The sequence below is a fragment of the Anabrus simplex genome, chromosome 7 (assembly GCF_040414725.1).
Source record: "Anabrus simplex isolate iqAnaSimp1 chromosome 7, ASM4041472v1, whole genome shotgun sequence".
Taxonomy (NCBI): Eukaryota; Metazoa; Arthropoda; class Insecta; order Orthoptera; family Tettigoniidae; genus Anabrus; species Anabrus simplex.
Genome location: NC_090271.1, coordinates 119,040,282 through 119,063,575, shown reverse-complemented (window position 1 = coordinate 119,063,575; position 23,294 = coordinate 119,040,282). Strand labels below are relative to the sequence as shown.

General features: G+C 37.3%; 1 protein-coding gene across 5 annotated transcripts in view; it reads left to right on the top strand.

Moving 5' to 3' along the window:
- mus201 (rad2 superfamily protein mus201) overlaps window positions 1-23,294 on the top strand; it is a 111,605-nt gene that overhangs the window by 58,561 nt on the left and 29,750 nt on the right. For all 5 annotated transcript variants that reach the window (XM_067151280.2, XM_068228615.1, XM_067151281.2 and 2 more), the window contains 3 exons: window positions 1,447-3,002; window positions 9,269-9,367; window positions 20,528-20,741. In XM_067151280.2, coding sequence (XP_067007381.2) covers window positions 1,447-3,002; window positions 9,269-9,367; window positions 20,528-20,741 — 1,869 coding nt within the window. The remainder of the gene's footprint in view (window positions 1-1,446; window positions 3,003-9,268; window positions 9,368-20,527; window positions 20,742-23,294) is intronic.

The following is a 23,294-nucleotide window of genomic DNA, read 5'->3' as shown; positions in this document are numbered from 1 at the left end:
CCACTTCCATTTGACAGGTGAAGGACTCCTTGGAAACAAAGTGGAGAATGAAATGGAATTTAATGGGGTGCGTAAACGTGGAATACAAGGTTTATATTGTACAATGTACATTGTTTTCTTTATACACAACTATATAGAATTTCCTTTCCACTGCAGTAATATATTTGTTCAACTCATATTTTAATTAGGACATTACTTTGCATATATGCTCAATTCTACATCTCTTCAAGATTACAAATGATTTAAAGTGTATCTACACTTCTCAGTGATACGAAGAATATGAAAAGACTTCTCTACTACAACAACATTATGCATATATGCCCAATTCCATACCTCATCAAGATTGTGAATTTTGACTTGTATCTACACTCTTGAATACTACGAAGAATATTAAAAGACTTCCTCTCATATATTCCTACAGCTAAGTGAACAAAAGTGTTTTAAGGAAATTCTAAAAACAATTTTTTTCACAGTGTCAAACTTCTATGTTTTAAAACCATCTTTAAAACCACTGTGATTCAAATACGTTGTTCTGCACTTGATATGGCTGAAGATGACCTTGAAATAGGTTGAAACTAGTTCCATTAAATGTTTATTTAATAAACACCATTTAGTTTGTACTGAAAAGGTGGATTTAACTTTCTTATTATTTTAATTTGGTTTAATCAAAGTTCAATACGGACCCATAAAATGAAATTAATTTCTTTAGATAACTATTAGCTCTCAATATCAAGCCAATAAGCACCTCATTGCGAATACATTGCCAACATTTACGACAGCAAAACAATATAAATAAAACTGGAAATGCGGCAATTTGCGGTATACAGCTTTCTGTCAGTGACTAGGAGGCCACCGCTCCAGTGGCATTGTGGTGAAACTTTCCAGTTACAGCTTTATGCTGAGCTTCACAAGTAATTGTCAAGGCCGGTATAAGGAGCGCAGCGAGGGATCCAGTTGGCCGTGGTAGGGTGTTGTCGGCACCTTTTTCTGCCAGTAGATGTCATTTTCATTATTAATTGGGGGGCTGCCTTGGGACAGTGTTTCCTAAGCATGCGCATTCAGCTAGTTCTGACATTACTATTGACAGATTTCATGTGATATTCTGGTTTTTCTAGAATTTTAAATTTTATAATTATATAGAAAAACTAACAGATTATTTTACTGCGAGTGTAAATCATATCAGTGAAGAGGAGTGGCACTATTTTAAATAGTCTGGGGGCATAGTGTTAAAAACTTGTGTCCATGATCAACTTTACAGTTAAGAAGGCAGGTTTGTGTTATGTGTTGTACATGTGCTGGCATTCCCCTATAATTTGTATATAGTGTTGAGCATATTTTATTAACTTGTGAATTTTGTTGATAATAGGATATCAAAATAAGAGTTTTGTTATGTAATTCTAGTTTGTGTTTGATATGCCAATGGCTTTTTTTAAACTTTCATTTCAGGAAGTAAGGTTGAAACTAGCACTATCAAAGACACCAAACCTGAAGAGACTGGCAACTCAACTGATACACCAGCAGATGGAAAGACTACCGAAAATGAATTTAATAAACTCCTTAGCCCAGCAACAGACAAAGTGGAGGGGGTGTTTAATTATGAAGACTATGATTTGGATGATGATGATGAGATTGATGACACAGAGTGGAACTTCAAATTTTCTGAAGAGGAAGAAGATATTAATGAAGACCTTCCAGGTAATCTAAAAGTGGCAAAGAATTTTATGTTTGAAAACAGTGGTCTTACTCAGTCACAAATTCTGGCTATTATTAAAACACAGAACCGTGCAAAAAAATCTGGAAGGAAGAATCCTCCTCCAATTGATGCACCTTCCACTAGTAAAATGATTTGCGAAGAAAATACTTATGGTGATGTGCCTTTGAAACAAGGTGCAGTAATTGCAGATACTAAAACAAATGTGTTGAATACGCATGCTGTAATTAGTTTTGGTGATAAAATCAAAGAAGGGAGCGATAAAAGTTGTGTAGATCGGACAGTGGTGGAGGAAAAGTCTGGAGTGTCAGTGATTTCTGATAGTGATAGTGATGCAGGATTTGTAGAAGTGGAAGAAGCACCTGTTTATGGTTTAGACTGGTCTGAATCTGAGAGAGAAACTTCAGAACATATGAAAAATATGGAAACTAGAAATCAGTGTTCAAATAGAGTTGTGAAAAATGATAGTCAAGGTACTTCCCTTGAAGTGGTCATTCAACCCAACAAACTGGAATTGGATAATGATATATTTGCAGACATATTTTCAAAGGATTCATGTGAAAATCAAACTGGAGCTGTATCTTTGAAACCAAGAATCGAGAACCACGTAGATAAAGACTCTTCTATTGAAGTTGTGATTCAGCCAGGTAATTGTGAGATAGAGGATGATATATTTTCTGATATATTTTCAAATAATTCTGATGAGATCTGTGTTAGGAAAGATTCTTCTAAGATTGGAGACTTAAAAACTTTAGGTAATGAGAAGAATGCTTCCATAATTCAGAAAGAAAAGGAAAGGGTACAAATAGGTGGTACTTCTATTTCAAATAGTATAAGCAATGAGACTAATGAACATAACCCTTCTCCTTTTCTTGTCGATTTCAAAAATAATATTGAAAGCAATGAACATAATTTAAATGGCAAATTAGCTACTGAGGCTACTAGAATTGTTAGTGAGACAGAAACAAGTACAAGAAATTTACAAATAAGTAGAGAGTCAGAAGACAGTGAATTAAAATCTGTTCCCTCCATTAGCCCTTCAGAGGTGCAGTTCAACCCTCAGCGTGTTTCAGTTCACATGGAAAATCAAGAGAAGAAACCAGATCAATGCAACTCTGCAGACAACGTGAAGTCTGGGTCTTTTGTTGGATCAGTGAGTACTGTTGTGCTTCAACATAGGACTCATTTAGAAGATATTGAAGTGGAAAGTGAAAGTGATGGTGATGATAATAATGAACTGCCAAAGCCTGTACTTGATGCAGCAACTTCTGAAAGGCTTCAAAATTTGCAGGTTTGTATGAAGATACTCATCTTACACATTTAAAGGGCCTATAGAATTTGCAAGTTATTTTGAAACTCTAGATGACAGAGGAAAATGGTAAAAATTATGTATGAGGGAGAAACTTGATGATGTCCATAAACTGGTTGGATCCATGTTGCAATGCCATTCTATCCTGTGCTAACCTTTTGAGTTCTGTGTAACTACTGCAGTGTAGTATATCTGTTTACATATTTATACCTTGGTCTATCCCTACTGTTCTTAACACCATATACTTCTCTGGAAAACTAACTGAATGAGTCCTGGGTGTCTCAAGATGTGTCCTATGAATCTCATTTTCCTCTCACCAACTTGATTCTCATCATCATCATCATCATCATCATCATCATCATCAATTTTCCGCTCCTGCAAGCAGGGTGCAGGTGTTTACGAGCCTCTTCCAGTTCATCCTGTCCAATCAAAGCTGATTTTCTACCTTTTGCTGCCAATTTACATCATGTTTGCAAGGTCTTTGAAAATTTGGTTTTCCCAACTATCACGTGGCCTCCCTCTGGGCCTCTTACTAACAACATTCCTTTCATAGTATGCTCTTGGGGTCCTAATTGGAGTCATCCTTTTCTTATGTCCATACCATCGTAATCTGCTTAATTCTAAGGTTTCCAACAGGTTCCTATCCAATCCAAGTTGATGCCGAATACTTTCATTCTTTATTTTGTCTCCCCTTGTCTTTTGGAGACATGACCGAAGGAACTTCATTGCACTGACTTGTAGGCAACTTTGTGCAGATCTAGTCAACATTTTACAAATAAAAGTATTTAGAAAATCCTCCTTATCAATACAAATCAACTCATCTGTTAGATGAAACAAAGTCTCTACATGGTTCAGCCTATTCTCAAGGCCATCTTCAGTAGCAGAACAAGTATTACAAAACACAAACAAATTAAAAATGTTGATGAAGTGAAATGACAGTGATCATAATTGAATGCTTCAGAATTTAAAGTCAACTCGGGGCCATAGTGGTAAAGTTTTTTGTAGTAATGGATATTATTTTATTCCTTATTATTGGCCCTGATGTGCGGAGAAAGACTCGCTTCTACTGAGCCTACTATCTAAGGAATGCATATCAAAGATCTAACAAATCTTTCATCAAGAGATATAAATCAAGTGTGCTATTCACAACCATTGATCATTTAAGATTTTATAAAGCACAGCTGTTATTTCCCAAGAATATTATCAAGAGTATAATGGAGAATTCACTTGTTTTTATCGATCATATGACTTACAATTTTAACAAAATTTCTAAGATCTTATTTTAAATGTCGTACCATACATCAGTATTTTAATGTGTCTTTCCAATTTTAATAATATCTATTTTGTATTCTGATATATTAATGTTAATTTATTATAGCTGATGATGTCCCTTAGGGGACGAAACATGTACTAAATATAATAAATTATATATTGTATTGAATAGGTGGACCACTTGGTTATAATATTTAAGTTTATCTTAAATATTCACTACCTGACACAAGAACTCGACTTAACAGATGCACGAAACACACTTCGAACATATAATCTACTTGGTCATTGACGATTACATATTCATATCACTGTTCCCCATTCGTCTCCTTCCAATTGACTTCATGGCAAGTCTCTCTATTCATCTTCCAATCAACTACTTCTAACCAATTGAACTATCCAACTGACTCCTCACTACAACACTCCATGGCAAGGCTCTCCATCCAAAAGACTGCTACAATAGTGTACAGCCCGTATATATAGCCATCAGTTGACACATGGTATAACACCCACGTCAGAGCTCAGAATAGATATGATGTCACTTCCACCCAGCTACAAATTTTACATATTATGTTGAAATAGCCTGAGGCGCCCTAGGATTTCCCTAAATATGATCTCATTGCTAAATGCATACAATGACAGAGCGATGACTGCTTTTGTTTCCCCTGAAACAATAAAAGATCTTGTTTATCCCTTTCTTGTTTTACTGAGCTCATTGGCTACGCTGTTTGGATTACTTAGCTGTGAACATGCATTTGGGAGATAGTAGGTTCGAACCCCACTGTCCGCAGCCCTGAAGATGGTTTTTCATGTCCTATCCTGTCGTTGCCATAAGACCTGTCTTTGTTGGTACGACGTCAAACAAATTTAAGCTGTTTCTTTTTCTCTTCCAAGTACCATGCATCGTTTCCCCATATGCTGGCAATCGCCCTGAAGAAAGTACTGCTGTCTTCAGCTGATCTAGGAAAGTGTGTTGATGCTACGGATACTGATCTTCAGTGTTTTGGAACCAGAACGTCTGTACCATTTCAGCTCCTTCCTTACTTTCTATTTTAACCTCTTTTATCAGCTGTAATGGCCTGTATTTCTTACTTCATACCTCTGTGTACATGATCTAGATAAGGTACTTTTCTGGTTTTAATAATATTTGACTGCCCTTATGCTTGAGCTCTCCTTAGCACCTTGTTGTTAGTTACTAGATCTTTCCAGAGTTTTTGAGCATTCTTCTGTAAACCACATTTCAAAGCCTTCTATTCTGTTTAGGAGGAAACTTTGAGTGTCCCAGTCTTAACCCTTTGGGGTCCAATTGATTTTCCACCTGCATCCTGCTCAGGTCCAATTTGACATTGGGCAAATATGGGAAGGAAGTACTCAAAGTAAAAAAGCTGAATTTTTACATTAATAATACGAACTGCAAATTTATTTATTATCAGTCAAGTTAACCACATTATCAGCGATATTTTCTCAAAGTATGGTACTTCCGGAAGCATTTGTTCGGGTGTAGTCCTGGGTTCCCTGGACAGGTCTCACAAAAAAATGATGTCTCCTTTCTGCCTCCTTTCACTTTCCTGTTGGAACACACGGCACAGTCCTTGGCTTTTTTGTCCTGGCGAGCATCTATGATGTGTAGCTTCCTGTTCAGTTGAAGTACTTCGTCACAGCTGCTCCGTCGGCCGCGCTTATGGGCATTTTTGTTCCTAACGTCCCCAACAAGCCCCATAATAACTCGGTCCCTGAAAGTTTTGTGATTCATCTCAGGCTTATTTTCTGCCTTTTGTTGCAAGTTATATAGGGGAAAACTGTTCACTAAAGCTACCTCCAACATCCAGAAGTACAATTTCCTCCACCACTTCAGGCTTTTCACTACAAAACCATAAGATGAGCAGTAGTGATCAGCACGACCGACCTCTCCCATTTTGCCTGTGTAATCTATGATGGCAACAGGTTTCAAAATTCTTTCTTCTCCTTGCCCATTCCGGTTGTGTCTGACGACCTCCACCATTGCTGGGTTGTGCCATGTACTAAGAACTGACACAGTGCGCTTGTCTTTCCACGAAAATAGCATGACCTTTTCTTCCTTCCACAGAGCACGGATTTCATGCTCCTTCAGATTTAGTCCCCTATCTTTCAGCTGAGGTGGTAGTCTCTTCCGATTCAATAGCACAGTCCCAGATAGGTGAATTTTCCTTTTCAACAGTTCTCTTGCCAGTTCCATACTAGTATAAAATCAATCAGTAACTTAAACAAATGATAACCTACAGCTTGAGTAACTTGAAGTACGTCCATCACTAGCTGTAAAGCTATTCTACTGCCAAATGTCAAACCAGGGAAAAGTAAATTTAGTGTAGTAAACGAGCCAAAATAAGGAATCGTGGACAAAACGTACCCATTCAATGCATCAGCAATAACATACATCCTAATCCCCCACTTTGTTGGTTTTTGTGGATTATACATTTTGAAAAGGGCACGTCCCTTGAAGCTTACAGTCGATTCGTCAGCTGACAGGTACTGACTTGGCCTATAAAATTCCAAGAATGACTTCCCTACACATTCTAAGACACTTCTAACTTTACTCGTTCTTGTTACCATTGTTGATGCACTTGTTTGTGGAGGGGGTGAAAGATGAAAGCCTCAGAATATCTGAAGAAATCGTTTCCGAGAAGAAATGTCTTTACAGAAGGTTGATGAATAGAGCCACAAGTCTGAAAAATATTCTTTTAGAGTTTTCCTTTTTGTATGTGCCATATTCAGAACAACACCATGAAATGGCATCATTTCAGCGACGGTAACATCGACCCAGTTCCACCATATGGAATGTTGCTGCAACGGCATACGTTTGGTAATACATTCTCTTACATACCTGTTAGTTTCCTTCCATATTTTGGAGGACAGTAAAACCGGAAACAGCAACAAAAAGAAATCCAAAGGAGTTACCGGCTTCTTTCCTGTAGTAGGAGGCATGTATCCCATAGCACTGTTGTGAGAATACTTGGAAAAAACATGGTCACCTTCTTCATAAACTTTCCATTCGTCACCCTCTACATCACCGCTTTCGCCACTTTCTTCCCCTTCATTTTCTTCCTCCTCACTCGAAATATCATTCTCAGATTCAGGAATACTAATGTCACCATCAGAATCCGTCAACAAATCATCGTCAGGATTGCCACTGTCACATAACTGTTCGTAAATATCATTAGGCTCCATGCTGTGGCTGGTGGACGCCATGTTGATAACGAAAGTAAACATAGCAGTGACAGTGAGGAATGATCTCCAAAGAAAACACAATTCAGCTTAAAGGAATGAACAGCAAATGGCAGTAGGTAAGAGAGAAATGCCAAGGCTGTATACTGTGTAAAGCTTGGCGCCATTTCTGCTCCAACATACGAATTATATAACCTTAAAGTTGTGTCGGACTAAGTCCGACATAGGACTGGAACTGAAAATAAACGATGTTGGACTGAGTCCGACATTGGATCCCAAAGGGTTATGCCCATAAACAGTGATGGCTTCATGAACTTTTGCATTAGTTTGAGATAGTTTCACAAAAGAATTATGGTCTTCAAAGTTACATCTTCCTTTTATAGGCTGTTGAGAATTGTTTCATATTTGTATTTGCTTTTTGTTGGTATATAATTTTTGTAGCACACTTTTATGGAAGAATTTAAATTTGGGTTAATAATAATTTCATGTGGCTATTTCTAGCCGGGTGCAGCCCTTGTAAGGCAGACCCTCCGATGAGGGTGGGCGGCATCTGCCATGTGTAGGTAGTGTTATGTGTGGTGTGTGAGTTGCACCGATGTTGGGGACAGCACAAACACCCAGTTCCCGAGCCAAGGGAATTAACCATTTAAGGTTGAAATCTCTGACCTGGCCAGGAATCAAACCCGGAACCCTCTGGAACAAAGGCCAGCACGCTAACCATTTGGCCATGGAGCCGGACTAAATTTGGGATGATCAGGCACTACGAATCTCAAGACAAGTTATTTGAAAGGAATATTGCTTAAAGTGTAAGGAGTGTAAGAGGTGCTGTTTTTTGGTTTTATAACATGGAGATTTCAACATACTGTATGTTTAATGCTATCTTATTTTGATCTTAGAGCTCTGTTAGGATCAACTTTGTATTCAGTTTGAGCCTATCAGATATCACGCCATATACTTTTGATTCTAAGAGTTAATAGGTTACTGTGTTTTGCTCTACTGCTAACTGCTTTTGTTTCCACTGAAACTATAAAAGATCTTGTTTATCCCTGCTTCATTTTTACTGAGTGAGTTGGCTACACTGTTTGGGTGTAACAAAAATACAGGGCAAAATTTCAAGAGTGGTTTATTTCTACGTGCTCGACAGGAAGTCACCTATATAGTCCAGATCTATCACATTGGGACCTTTTCTTTTTTAAATGTTATGATTGTTATGTTGTTATATATATATATATTTGTCTTTTGGTTGTACAGTTTGTATTTATATTATATATTAATGCTTCTGATATGATAAATAAAATACATAGAGAATAAAAGTAGGTTATATCAACTTGGGTTCAGTCACCATCATCATCATCATTTTCCAGCTCCAGTTTCCTGGGTGTGATGTGAAAAATGATTTTTAGCTATACAGTATATGAAACATGCAAGATTTGTCTTTCGTTATATCATCACAAACCAATCAACTTTAATTATAAACAACTGACATATTATGAGGAGTGATCCATCTATTCTCATTACATAGAAATGTATTGTAGGTGAAGTAGGACCTTCTGTATACTCATATTGCTATACAATTTCAGGATATTGCTGTTAGAACAGGCTGTTAAAATATGGTAAGTAATTTTTTATGATGTAGAAATGTAAAACATTTTTATATGGGTCTGATTAATTTTTCTTATCAGAATTCTGAAGAAGTATAATAAAAGGCAAAATTTTGTTTCATTTTAAAATGATTTAGTATTTTTAGTGTGTGAAGTATTAAACATTTCTCTTTGCAGCATTCTCTGGAGGATGAGCATTATCGCCTTATGGTAGAGAGAGGAAAGCAGGATAGACTGGCTGCCAATATAACGGATCAGATGTACTCTGAAGCACAGGTAATTATTTGAAAAGTAAAGAGTTTTTTAAAATATAATAAAGCCTCATCTAGACACCTCCAAGAATGTTCAGATCATTGCTGTTATCCTAATGAGGATTAATTTGCTACACACAAGACATGATGAAATGCAAGTGCTTTTCAAAAGAGGTCTGTGTAAAAAAAAAAAAAAAAAAATCACCCCCCCCCCCCCCTCCCATCCCACGTACAAATGCGCTCGAGAAAATTTAATGAGTGGATTGTTTTATGTAGAGAATGAAAATATGTAAATATGTTATGTCAATTTGGGTTCAGAAATACGTAGTTGCTGAGTTATCTGACTTTCAAGTAAGATCATAGTGTATTGAAGTATGGTTACTTTCTGGAATAATAATGCACTTTGTTGTCATTCTTTAAAGCCAATATTAAAAATGTTCACCCTCTGTATACTGTCCTCGATTCATCATCTTTTCAATTTTTGAACAAGCTCCGACATTTCCTTACAGAGTTCTTATTGTCTAATAGATTTCTTTACTCCCAGACGGCTGATGTAACATTGTTTGGTTTAGCCAAAATATTATTACTATTAATAATATTTGCCTTTATTCGTAGTGGTTAAGTTACGATTCATGGTCATCTCTTACACTTAACCACACCTCTCTCTTTCTCTCTCTCTCTCCCCACAAGATTCATTCAGTCTGGTGATACACATCAAGGAGATGCTCACAGCAAAACGACTTAAAGGAATATAAGCTTCTTATGACATGGGGGAGAAAGCCATACTCTAGTTCCATTCGCAAATGTGCTGCCAGAACATGTGTTATACTGGTGGAAAGAGGATAGAAAATTCAGTTGTGAAGATAAGTAGTATTGGATATTTTCGTTTTATACTCAAAAGATTAATACTGCCACATGGAGGTTTCTATATTGTTCAAATTTTAGAAAAGACAGTTGACTGTATTGTCAACCTATTATGAACCCCTACTAACCTATGCAGCTGGATCATGGACTACAACAAAACGAGAGGAGAGTATAATACAGGCAGTGGAGATGAAATTCCTAAGAGGTATTAAGGGCAAGACCATAGAGGATAGAATTAGAAATGAAGAGATAAGGAAAAGGACAGGAATCTTGAAACTTCAAGACAGGATAGAAACAACAAAGCTAAAGTGGTATGGGCATATGATGAGAATGGGAGAAGAGAGAGTGCCAAAAAGGTTTTTCAGAGAAGTTAACAGGAAAGAGATCACAAGAAAGACCCCCAAAAGAGGTGGACAGATTCATTGTGAGAGTGCATAGAGGGGAGAAAAACCAGAAGATGTACTTAACAAATGAGAAGAGTGGTGGAGAGACAGGCAGCGATGGAGGTCCTTGATTCACAACCCAGCCTGGGAGGCTGGAAACGGGAAATGAAGATGATAATGATAATATCAGACAATTGGTCAATGCTATTTCCACCCTTCTCAAGTTGTCCAGGTCATCTGTCAGGACGTGTGAAGCAAAAACGTGAAGACACAGCCACAACAAAACAACAGCAAGTACGGCTTGTGTGTTTACTGACAGGGACCGTCGAGCATTGAAGAAAGTCATACTAGAAAATCGTATTTTGTAGCTAGCAAAATGACTATGTGCTGGGAGATGCAAGGACTGGGGTTCAAGGCTCAGGCACCCACCCATAATCTGCATATTTCACTAGTGAACACTTAACGCCACCACTAGTCTGCGGAAGACTGGAAATGATAAATCATGCAGTACCATGTAGCGATCAGACGTGAATGTTTTGGTATGGCACATGTTAGCCAAACGATAGATGCCAGCCTGTACAATGTCCACAGCAAAATTTGGTGGAGGTGGGGAGACACTGTAGGGTGTTTGCTATGGAAGGGATTTAGTCCTGTTGTAACACTATGGAGCTCATTCCATGAGGAAGGATATATTGACATTTTGACCACTTGTGTGTTGTCTGAGGTAGAAGACCAGTTCAGAGGTGATCACTATGTACTTCATCATGATAATGCTCTCTGCCATAAAGTGGTGTCCGTTCATGAGTGGTTTGTGGGCTATAAAGTTGAAATGGACTGGCCAGCTCAGAACTCCAACCTTAGTCCTATTGAACACCTCCGGGATGAATTAGAGCAACAGCTTCGCTCCAGACCCCAACAACCCATATCACTACCGATGCTTGCTATAGCACTGCTAGAAGAATGGGTTGCCATTTCCTCCGGGATCTTACAACAACCGGAACACATTGTCAGTCATGGAGTTTGGGCTGTAATAAAGGTTAAAGGTGGAAACCCATCTCTCCACTGTTGGGCAGAATTTCTGAGGAACACTTACAGGACAGTTTTGAGCAGGTGTCCAGATACTACTTTTGATCAGATGATGTATGCTGTATTTCTTTCTTGTGTACACTGGTATGTCGCACCATTGTCTCTTTATTAGCTGCTGAAGTTAGCCAATCAGATTGCTTTGTGGGCGATTTTAGATGGGCTTTGTGAGGCGGTGTTGCTAAATCTGCATGAAGGAACTTGAGTTTGTATGCTGCTGATACAGTTGTACATTGTTTACACCATTTCTACAGTTTGTGTAACCTGTCTCTTTTTTATCACGGTTTCCCAAACCTACCTGGGAACATTGTTATATGGTTTGTTAGATCTGTGAATGCCATTACCATATCCTTTATATTCCCAATTCTTTTCCATTAATTGCCTCATGCTGAAGATTGGGTCCACTGTAGATCTTGCCCTTCTAAAGCCATACTGTTTCTCTTACAGCTCTCCTACATTTATTGTCATTCACCTATTTATATCCTTTCCAATACTTTTGCCAGTTGTGATAAGAGTGTGATTCCTCTACAGTTATCACACACTTTTTTGTCCCTCTTCTTAAAAACGGGTATTATTCCCTTTCCCCAGGCTTCTGGCAAATGTTTGTTTCCATAAGCACTTTAACCATCTGTACATCCATTGTAGTCCAACAGATCCAGCAGCCTTTATCATTTCATCACTTCTTCAATCTATTCCTGGTGCCTTCCCCATTTTCATTTTATGGACTGCTAATTCCACCTCTACATTGTTCTATCATCATCTCCTGTTGAGTCATCACACTATTACTACCGTATCCTATGCACAATTTCTCACATTTAGCAGCTTATCAACTCCAATAATCTCTTTATTTCTTCTGGATGTGTTATCAACTCTCCACCTTCCTTTTTTCATCAGCTTTGTATAAACACTTCTTTCCTATTACTTCGTATAATCTCATACAGCATTCTCTTATCGCAAGCTCCATCCATTTCCATCTTTTTTGTAAATTTTTTCCAGCTTTTCTTCTCTTAGCAATTTCTTACAGTTCTTTTTATTATCAAGATATTTCAGTTTGCTTCCTTCTTTTTGTTTATCTCTGTTCCATTCTTGCCATGCTTTCTTCTTTTCTTTCACTGCTTCTCTCATGTTCTCATTCCACCACGGTGTCTCCTTTTCTTTCAGTTCTGTCAGTGTTCTACCAAAGGCACTCTCTGTCCCAGTTATGAATGCCCTTTTAAGGTTGGACCATTCATTTTCCACATTTCCTACTTCAGTAACTCAAATTTGTTGTTTCACTCTTTCCAGAAATTCTTCCTGTACTTTCTTTTAATTTCCATACTTTTATTTTAGTATATCTCCTTTAATTTTTTTAATTTTTCCCCACTCTCATTTCTGCTATCACAACTGTATGATGTCCATCAAATGCTTCTCCTGGTAAAGCTGTTATATCCATTAACTGTCTGTGATTTGTCCTTTCCACCAGAAAGTAATCAATTACTAATTTTATTCTTCTGTCACCCTAACCATGTCTTGTAATTTTCCTTCTGTATTTCTTTTGAAACCATGTGTTGCCTACAATCATTCCATTCCTCACAAAACTCAACTAGATTATTTCCTTCTTCATTCCTTTTTCCATACCCATAAGGTCCAATTACTTCTTCCTTTCCTTGCCTTTCTTTTTTCACCTGTGCATTTAAATCTCCCTTTATAATCACTTCCACATCATATATATCCTTTTGTAGGTAGTTTCTCCAGGAATTGTTTGATGTTCTCTTTGTTCCCTGTCTGTGGTGCATACACTTGCATGAACTTCTTCACTTCGTTCCTCATTCTCATTATCTTGTCGCTCATGTACTCTTCTGTTTCCACATACTTTTCTAGCTGTTTTGAAATTAACAGGCCCAATCCATGCTTTGCCTCTTGACTACCACTCCTGTGTAGAGCATATCCTTTCTTCATACTCTTCTTTCCTTTCCCCTTCCATTTAACTTTGCTCAACTCCATTATTTCTATATCCTTTTTTGTCCATAAAATCTACAACTTCTTCTACTGATACTGTACTAACAAACTAACATATTACATATAAAGAATTATTATAAATCTAGGAAACTGTGTATAAATGTGTGGTTTGAGTACACATGAAAGAAAGACAAGGATCCAAAATTTTCAGCTATCGTCTTCGTCATGTGGATGGACTTAGGCCATCTGAGTCCTTCTTCATCAAGTCTTCTGTCGATTATAGACTACAATCCACGTTATAAAAACCATCAGATTCTAGATAAAAAGTTAAAATTCTTAAAAAGCTCTAAATCCACTACCATTCCAGCCAGACGAACAGACACTCCCTCTGACAGACTTGCTCAGTTTCACTCTCCTGTTATTAATCTCTCTAAAGTGACACTGAATGATATTGTGACATCCATATTTAACAAGGATCCGAAGCACAGTTGGCCTTCTTCCATCTTTCTCAACGATGTCATCGCCACTACGATGGAATCTGAGTTAGCCATCAGTAAACTGCCGGTAGATAAACAAGAAGAAATGAGATTTGAAGCTTAAAAAAAAAAAAAAAAAAAGAGAGAGAGAGAGTAACTGAATATCTTCAATTCTATATTTAACAGAAACATTCTATCCCAATAATCAATGCCAGTAGTAATAATATATGCCAAATTAAACTCCCAACACAAAAACAAATATTCGATTTTAAGAAGAATATCACTGACAATAATCTTATCATAACAAATGCTGATAAAGACTACTCCACTGTTATTATGAATAAGTCAGATTACATAGAAAAACTAAACAATTCTTCACAGATACTTCATTTTCTGTAATCAAAAGAGACCCTACACTGAAGATTCAGCATCAGCTTAAACGAACACTCAAAAATGCATCATGTCTGTTAACAGACAAAGAAAGAAATAAGCTAATTAGTATGAATCCAGGTCTGCCAACTGCCAAAGCACTTCTCAAAATACATAAAACTGATGTTTATATCCGACCGATCATTAATTACAGCCCTTTATATAAAATTTCACACTTCATCCAACATTTCCTCAAAATAAAATTGTTTTATTTTTTTAATTATCTGAGAATTCCATTAAGAACACGTCTTATGAATCAGTTGAAAAACTAAAGAATTTTACTAGGCCTATTCAACCCAACTATTCTCTCAATTCCTTCAATATTGTTAACATGTACCCAAGCAACCCGATTTCAAAAGTTTGTCTCATTATCAACAACAATTTAAATTAACACAGTGCCTTGAGCCGACTAAAAATTGAAGATTTCATCTCTATTCTAATATGGTTTTGAATAACAATTATTTCACATTTAAATAAAACAGTTATTGCAGCAAAATTTCACATTTAACAATACCATTTGTCAGCAAGATGGCGTAGCTTTGGGATCGCTGGCATCAGGCATCCTAGCTGAAATCTTTTTGGATCATTTAGAACACACCATAATTAATAATAATAATATCTTTAGTAATATTATTTTTTGGACGAGATATGTGGATGACACTCCTGTGATCATGAATGAAAGTGCAACTGACACAATCACCACTCTATCCAATCTTAATCACATTGACTCACATATCGAGTTTACACTAGAATCAGAGAACGATAAAAAACTCCATTATTTAGATCTAATAATCATCAGACAACCTGGTTCATTGAGCTACAAGATTTTTAGAAAACCAACACAAACTGCTAAAACAATCCATCAAGATTCCATACACTCACATGCCCATAAATGTGCAGTATACCATAGTATGGTACACAGAGCTTTTAGCATCCCACTATCTAAAGAAGAGCTTAAAAACGAATTAAACACCATTCACAGTATAGCTCAATTTAATGGCTACAGCAGCACCTTTATAGAGAAAATCATTAATAAACATCAACCTTCTTCGGAGGCAGCCCTACCCAGGGAGTGGCGCCCCTGCCTATGTGAGCCCCAGAGCATACCGACCCGCTGTGTAACATCTGGTATGGGTCCCAGCTCAGGGTTATGAGTGAAGACCTCGGCGGCATCTACGGCGGAGAAGGTGGAGAAGGCGGAAGGGGCGGATACGAAAGGCGTCTGTCTCCATGTTAGGGGCGGCCTAATTTTGAACCTGGCAGTAGGTATAAAATGCCTTTGGGTGTGGCGAGCCCATCATAACAATAGCCTATATGAACTAAGCAGATATGGTTACAATTTCCTTGATGGAGGCATAAGTCCACTTCATGTACTAGCACTAACGGTTCCCTGCCAAGAGACACTTGAAATGTGTGAACTTTTGCTTGAATATGGGGGCAATCCCAATTTCGGGCAAAGATGAAATACAGTGAAGATGACAAAGCCTTTGATTTTACAGATGGTGATTGCAAGTGTAATGGAAGAACATGTTGCATGCTCTATGCATACGGCCAGATGCTAATTTAGATGACATTACAAATGCTGATGGAGAAGGGGAACGCAGATTGTGAGGCACTCTACCTGGGGAACTCTCCGCTCACACTCGCGATAATCAGGGGGAATGTGGAGCTCGTCATAGCACTACTGAAAACAAGAAAGGCAAACCCCAACCAACAGCTGACGTCAAAAGTTGCAGTGCTACTAGATGTACTGGTGACTCGGTCAGGCACAGACAAGCTACCACCAAACGATGTTATGGAAATGGTTTAACATTGGAACATTGTGTCGGAAGAAGGAGGGTGGAACGACAGAACAAAGTGGAGAGGATTCATATTTGCTCCCACCCGGTGTCAGCTGGAAATGGGAAAATGATGATGATGATCAACCTTCAACCACCTTAACAAAAGAAAAAAACTCACAACAATTTTTTATCTACTATCACATTTAGTAATAAACAAGTCTACCAAATCCCGAACATATTTAAAAAGCTTGACATCAAAATAGCCTTCAAAACTTACAACAGAACACAGTTATTTTACACAATACCAATTCTATTAATCATAGAAAAAAGTTCACCAAGTTAGGTAATTATAGACTCAATTGCAATAATTGTCATGCAACTTATGGTGGTCAAACAGGTAGGACCTTCCATACAAGATACTTAGAACATGTTTACGCCCTGATATATAAGAGATTTTTTGGCTATCTGGTTCATTGAGCTACAAGATTTTTAGAAAACCAACACGAACTGCTAAAACAATCCATCAAGATTCCAAACACCCACATACCCATAAATGTGCAGCATACCATGGTATGATACACTGTGCTTTTAGCGCAGTTTTAGAGTATACTAACCATAAGTTCAGTAATATCAAACAAGACATGAAAATTCTCAAACTTATAGAAAAAGGCCCCCTGCTCAATATTTTGGAAAATTGTTTTATCCATCTGGAACAGTTTTTCAATCCTAAATTCAATCTAAATGAAATTTCAGAGAAATCAAATGTTTTATTTGACCTTTTAATTCCTGTCTTTAGTAATCATGTCTCAGATAAAAATAACTCTTTCTTTTATAATCTCTTTAAATTCCCCTCTCAGCAGTAGTCTTTCTTTCTGCATCCTTCAGCCCCACCTTGGACGTCCCTTCTCCCCTCCCTCCCCATTCCCTTCCCCTCCTCTTCCTATATACTCCTTTGTTTCCATTGACTGCTTCCTACAGCATGTTAGTGTTTTGTTCCCTATCTACTCCTTTGTTTCCATGGCCTGCCTGCTTCCTCTAGCATGTCAGTGTTTTGTTCTGCATCAGACATTACATCACCGCCAGCTCGATCCTCCTATACTGCCTGCTCTGCGCAAGGTTATTTGCGAATAGGCTGTGACAAAAAATCTCCGCATATTGATGTAAATATTGTATATTTGTGTTAATTTTGTTTCCGTCTAGGCTCTCTTTTGTTTGTTTTTTCATTTGCGCTTTCATTATGTTTTTTAGCATTTTTTCAACTCATATTATGTTAAATTATTCCAACCCCCCTAATTTTTTCCACTGAAGATGGCTCAAACGAGCCGAAACATGTCTGAACTTGTTTACTCCGTCTAATGACGGAATATATGATGTATTGAATAGGAGGATACTTTCATCTTTCGCCATTGTAAAGTGAAAACCGTCAATACGGAATGATTCTAATATCTTGTAAAAGATGGCAGGCATAACGCACAAAATTCTTAACGCATTATTATGATGACAGCCTACAGAACACTATGCAATATAATCGTATGTTCACTGAAGCTCATAAATTACATCAGTAATATTAAATATCAATAAAATTACCTGTATGAAGCATAGTTGACCTCTTCATGTCACAATTTAAAGATTTTCCTGGATGAAGGCTTGGAGTGGTACACCAGGCGGCTAACATTTTGTGTTCTTGCCAACGCATTATCAGTTAATAAAGGTCTTACGAACTTGGTTAGGATAATATCACTAACAGTTGGTTTATATTCTGTGACCTCACACTGTAACAGAGCACATTCTGGAAGGGGAGACGTAGCAAGTTCTTGTATTAGACATTTAGACATTTTTAACCAGATTTTTAATCCAGTGGGTGATTATAAATGTAAATTGTGTGGTGTTTCCTTGTGTATAAATGTGTAAAGGAGATCTTTATTCTATAAGAGACAATGACCTAGAAGATATAATAGGGCCAACTTTATGAAGGCATTCTAATGTGTTACAAAACAAGTGTTTCCACTGAACATTTTAACAACTATTTTAAGAATTTCATTTACTGTTACAAACATCCCACCAGTTAATTAAGATTGACAAACAGAAATATATTTTTAACTTATATCTTTCAAGTTTAAATAGTAAGGTAGTCTGTTAAGAAAAAATAATCGGGATCACAAATATTTGTGATTTTGAGGAAGAGGTAAAGGCTGATGATGCCTGTACACAGGGTGAAACATGTCCCAATAATGATTTATAATGTATAAGTCATAAGCGTTCAAAAGAACTGTTTGTATTGAATAGGTGGAACAATTATAAATAAATTTGATTATTTTAAGATTAGACCTACACCAGTCGATACCCTTCAGCCTTCTCCTCAGGAAGGCTGCGAATGACCGAGAATTATAATACCAATATAAATGGTCCGTTATTGGACATTATAAATTTTCCAGCTAACTCATTCCTGGTTGCCTGCGTTTTGCCCCCGTGTGCTAGGCTGGGCTCATCAGTTGGTACCTAGCACACCTACCAAGACGCATGGCTAGTAGTGCATACCGTGGAGGCCACCGCGTAGGCTAATTGTAGCCACCGGCAGTGCCAATGCACTATGAGAGACTTTGTCACATTACCAAAAATTGATGCCTGCTTGGCCATCAGATGATATAGATGTTGATTCACATAGGGAATCTGAAATATTTGTTCCGAATGAGTAAATTTATAATACCAATATAAATGGTCCGTTATTGGACATTATAAATTTTCCAGCTAACTCATTCCTGGTTGCCTGCGTTTCGCCCCCGTGTGCTAGGCTGGGCTCATCAGTTGGTACCTAGCACACCTACCAAGACAAAGTCTCTCATAGTGCATTGGCACTGCCGGTGGCTACAATTAGCCTACGCGGTGGCCTCCACGGTATGCACTACTAGCCATGCGTCTTGGTAGGTGTGCTAGGTACCAACTGATGAGCCCAGCCTAGCACACGGGGGCGAAACGCAGGCAACCAGGAATGAGTTAGCTGGAAAATTTATAATGTCCAATAACGGACCATTTATATTGGTATTATAAATTTACTCATTCGGAACAAATATTTCAGATTCCCTATGCGAATCAACATCTATATCATCTGATGGCCAAGCAGGCATCAATTTTTGGTAATGGGACAAAGTCTCTCATAGTGCATTGGCACTGCCGGTGGCTACAATTAGCCTACGCGGTGGCCTCCACGTTATGCACTACTAGCCATGCGTCTTGGTAGGTGTGCTAGGTACCAACTGATGAGCCCAGCCTAGCACACGGGGGCGAAACGCAGGCAACCAGGAATGAGTTAGCTGGAAAATTTATAATGTCCAATAACGGACCATCTATATTGGTATTATAAATTTACTCATTCGGAACAAGTATTTCAGATTCCCTATGCGAATCAACATCTATATCACACGACCGAGAATTAGCCGTTGTGCATCTACAAAATATTCTACTCAACACTGCTATTGGAAATAGTTGTATAATTTATCACAAAATGTTGTGGTGATCCTGAAAGAGATTTAGCATGTAAAAAAACCAAGATTTATCAGGAACTTTCTTCTGTAAGTTAAGGCAATGGCTGCTCTACCCCCCTCTCCCCCCCTCCTCCTTTTCCCATCCTTGAGTCAGCAGAAACCTCTTTTTTGTTAGTGTGACTTTAAATGACTAACAAAACAAAACTCATTACAGCTCTACAATTTGGTTGCTAGCCTAGAGAAAGCCAGTCTGATTGTGGGGTTGTCACATTCTATCTTCCTGGCCTTTTCTGTTGGGATTTAATCTCTAATCCCTACCAAACCTTTTAAGATAGCAGGTCAGCCTATTGATCCACACCATCATCTAGGTTATAACAATTTAAAGTAGCAAGTGAGATAGATGTCTGATATGAACCAGCCTTTGTGACTTGTCCTTGCTCTGGGGACACTTGTTTCACTTCCAATTCCAAAACTCTCTTTTATTTTCAGTCCCATCTTTTTGATATACTTGTATTTTATGTTTTCCTCTTATTGTGGCAACATATGATTTAATTATAATTCTTCTGTTAATTGAACACAACTTTGTTTACATGTTAATTCAGATTTGCATTGTACAAGATAAATTTCTTTAGATATTCTGATATTGTATGTCTCAATAATGTGTATATACTTAAATTAGAAGTAATTTATATAATATACCAATTGGTTTCTTTTGTGATACAATTTTCAGCACCTTCTTTCTCTAACAGGAACTCTTGCGGCTCTTTGGTGTTCCTTACATCGTTGCTCCAATGGAAGCTGAAGCCCAGTGTGCATTTCTTGATGCTGTTCAGTTGACTGATGGAACAATCACTGATGATAGTGACATTTGGTTGTTTGGTGGACAGCAAGTCTACAGGAACTTCTTTAACCAGAAAAAGCATGTAATGAAGTTCAAGGCTGTTGACATTCAACATTACTTTAGTAAGTAAAATTATATTCTTCATTCATTTATTCTGATCTTAATGTGGGGTTTGGAAGAAGAGACACTTAACCTTGTACAAGACAACTGAAATGAGAAACAAGCCGTCCTAAAATATATTTTCTTATTACTGACTTCAATAACAGATGGATGCGAGGATAGTTCATATTATACAAGCTACAGCTACTTCATTTCTCTTCTTAGCCCTGTGTTATTATAAAATATACATACACCAATGCAGACAAAGTAGGAATACAGAGGTCATTGGACACATACTCAGTCCTTATCTCAGAAAAGCTATTGACAGTGACAGTAGACATGATATGGGCTTTTAGGCTTATGCCGTGTCAAGAAAACAAGGTGAAACTCTTTACATTTCGCAGAGAACTTTGCTCTGCAGCTTCAGAAGAAAATCTCGACTGTTTCCAAGGAAGTCTTATACAGTAATGAGGGTTTGAATTTAAGAATACTTTACCGTTGGAGAATTGTATTGGTACTTTCGTTCTTCACCAGGTGGCTCGCTGTATGTTGGTACAGCGCTCCAAGCGGGAGCTGACGACAACATTAAGCTCCAATATGATATTAACACATAGCTTAGAATGAACCAACTGTTGATGACGAACGTACGAATTTGGAAAACACCAAAACAAAAAAAGACAAAAAAAATATAGAAAGGACAGCCACGTATTACTTAATTGATGACCAGTGTCCCTGTTGAAATTGTTAGGATTTTTATGTATTACCACAGCTTCACAACTAAGTATTTTTTATTTTCCACCTTGTCGATACATTTGTTGCTTATGGCAACTTATTGGTTAAAAGTGGTACATGTTTTGTATATTATAAACATCTTCAGCCACATAACACTGTTTAGATGAAAAATACATATATTGACAAAGTATCAATGCTTTGAGAGAAAGTGTCCTTAAAAATAACATAAGAAGATTAAATGACAACATTAAAAACAATATACTCATGAGAAAATGTATAAATTCTTATTACAATTGAAAGTGGTTTTCAATGAAACACTTGTACAATAGTCCATAGAGAATATGCCCTGATGAATATTCTTTTCTTAAAAAGTTCATGTTAAAAAAAGGCCAATTTATAAATTATACATTAAAAAAAAAAGTAATTGTCGAAATGAAGAAATCTAGGTTTCATAATGTGGCTCTTATTACTATAGGAGATGATAATATCACTAATTCCTAGTTGTCAATTCTTTTTCAACCTGCTTTCCTCTGGAACAGTATCTCTTGTCTTTTTTATGGTCTTGTGTCTGGTATAGTAGTGATGTGTTCTTTCTTGTTCACGTACTTGAGAAGGTGGAGGAGCAAGGGATATTGGTGTGTCATTAACTTCCTTGTTGTTACCTTCTACTTCAAAGGAGGAGGAACACGTTGGAGGGCTATCTGGAGGTGGAGATATTCCAATTCTTTTTTCGTAATCTTTGTCAAGTATTTTCAGATGCACCAGAATTTGATCATATAAGGGGTGCTTATACTCTATAGCCTCATTAAGGTTATCATTTTTCTTTACAAGTTGGTCCACATGAATGTACAGATCTTCATATTATGTGTTCATTAAGTTGCCCTTTTTTAATTTTTTTATGATGGTGAGGTCTTGTTCTATGTTGGTAAATTTATGACTTATGGTAGTCATGTGTGTTCCCATAGCTAGCAATCTTCTATGCTTTTCAGCATTCACATGTTCTAAATATCTTACTTTAAAATTGCGGCCGGATTGTCCTATGTATGTATTCTTGCACTCAAAGTATGTAAGTTTATATATTCCCGAATCAAAAAAATTATCTTTTTCAGAGATATTTACTGTATCTTGGTTGGAAATACTCTATTTCAAGTTGTTATTGGTGGAAAATGTGATTTTGAAATTTTTTCTCATAAATAAATTTATTATTACATGTATGTTTGGATTATTATATGTGAATTTGATGTATTTATCAGTTTTATTAGGTTCGACTGCTAATTTAGATTGTTGCTTCTCCGAAAATTTATTAATTATTTTATCCATCATGTTATTCTTGAAACCATTTGATAATAATTTATAATTCTGTGTGGCTATTTCTAGCCGAGTGCAGCCCTTGTCAGGCAGACCCTCCGATGAGGGTGGGCGGCATCTGCTATGTGTAGGTAACTGCGTGTTATTGTGATGGAGGATAGTGTTGTGTGTGGTGTGTGATTTGCAGGGAAGTTGGGGACAGCACAAACACCTAGTCCCCAGGCCATTGGAATTAACCATGATGGTTAAAATCCCCGACCCGGCCGGGAATCGAACCCAGAACCCTCTGAACCGAGGGCCAGAACGCTGACCATTCAGCCAACAAGTCGGACAAACCATTCACTAGGGCTTTTTGTCATAAACAATAGTTCTTTATTCCTTTCTGATTTGGACAATGGTATACTAAACGCTCTGTTAACGTAACTATAATATGCTGATCTTTTTTGTGCCTCAGGAAGTAACGAGTTGTTCCTGATAGTGGTTAGTATGAAAGTGGATTTTCTGTGTATTTTGAAAGAAAATCCTTTTTTCTTCTC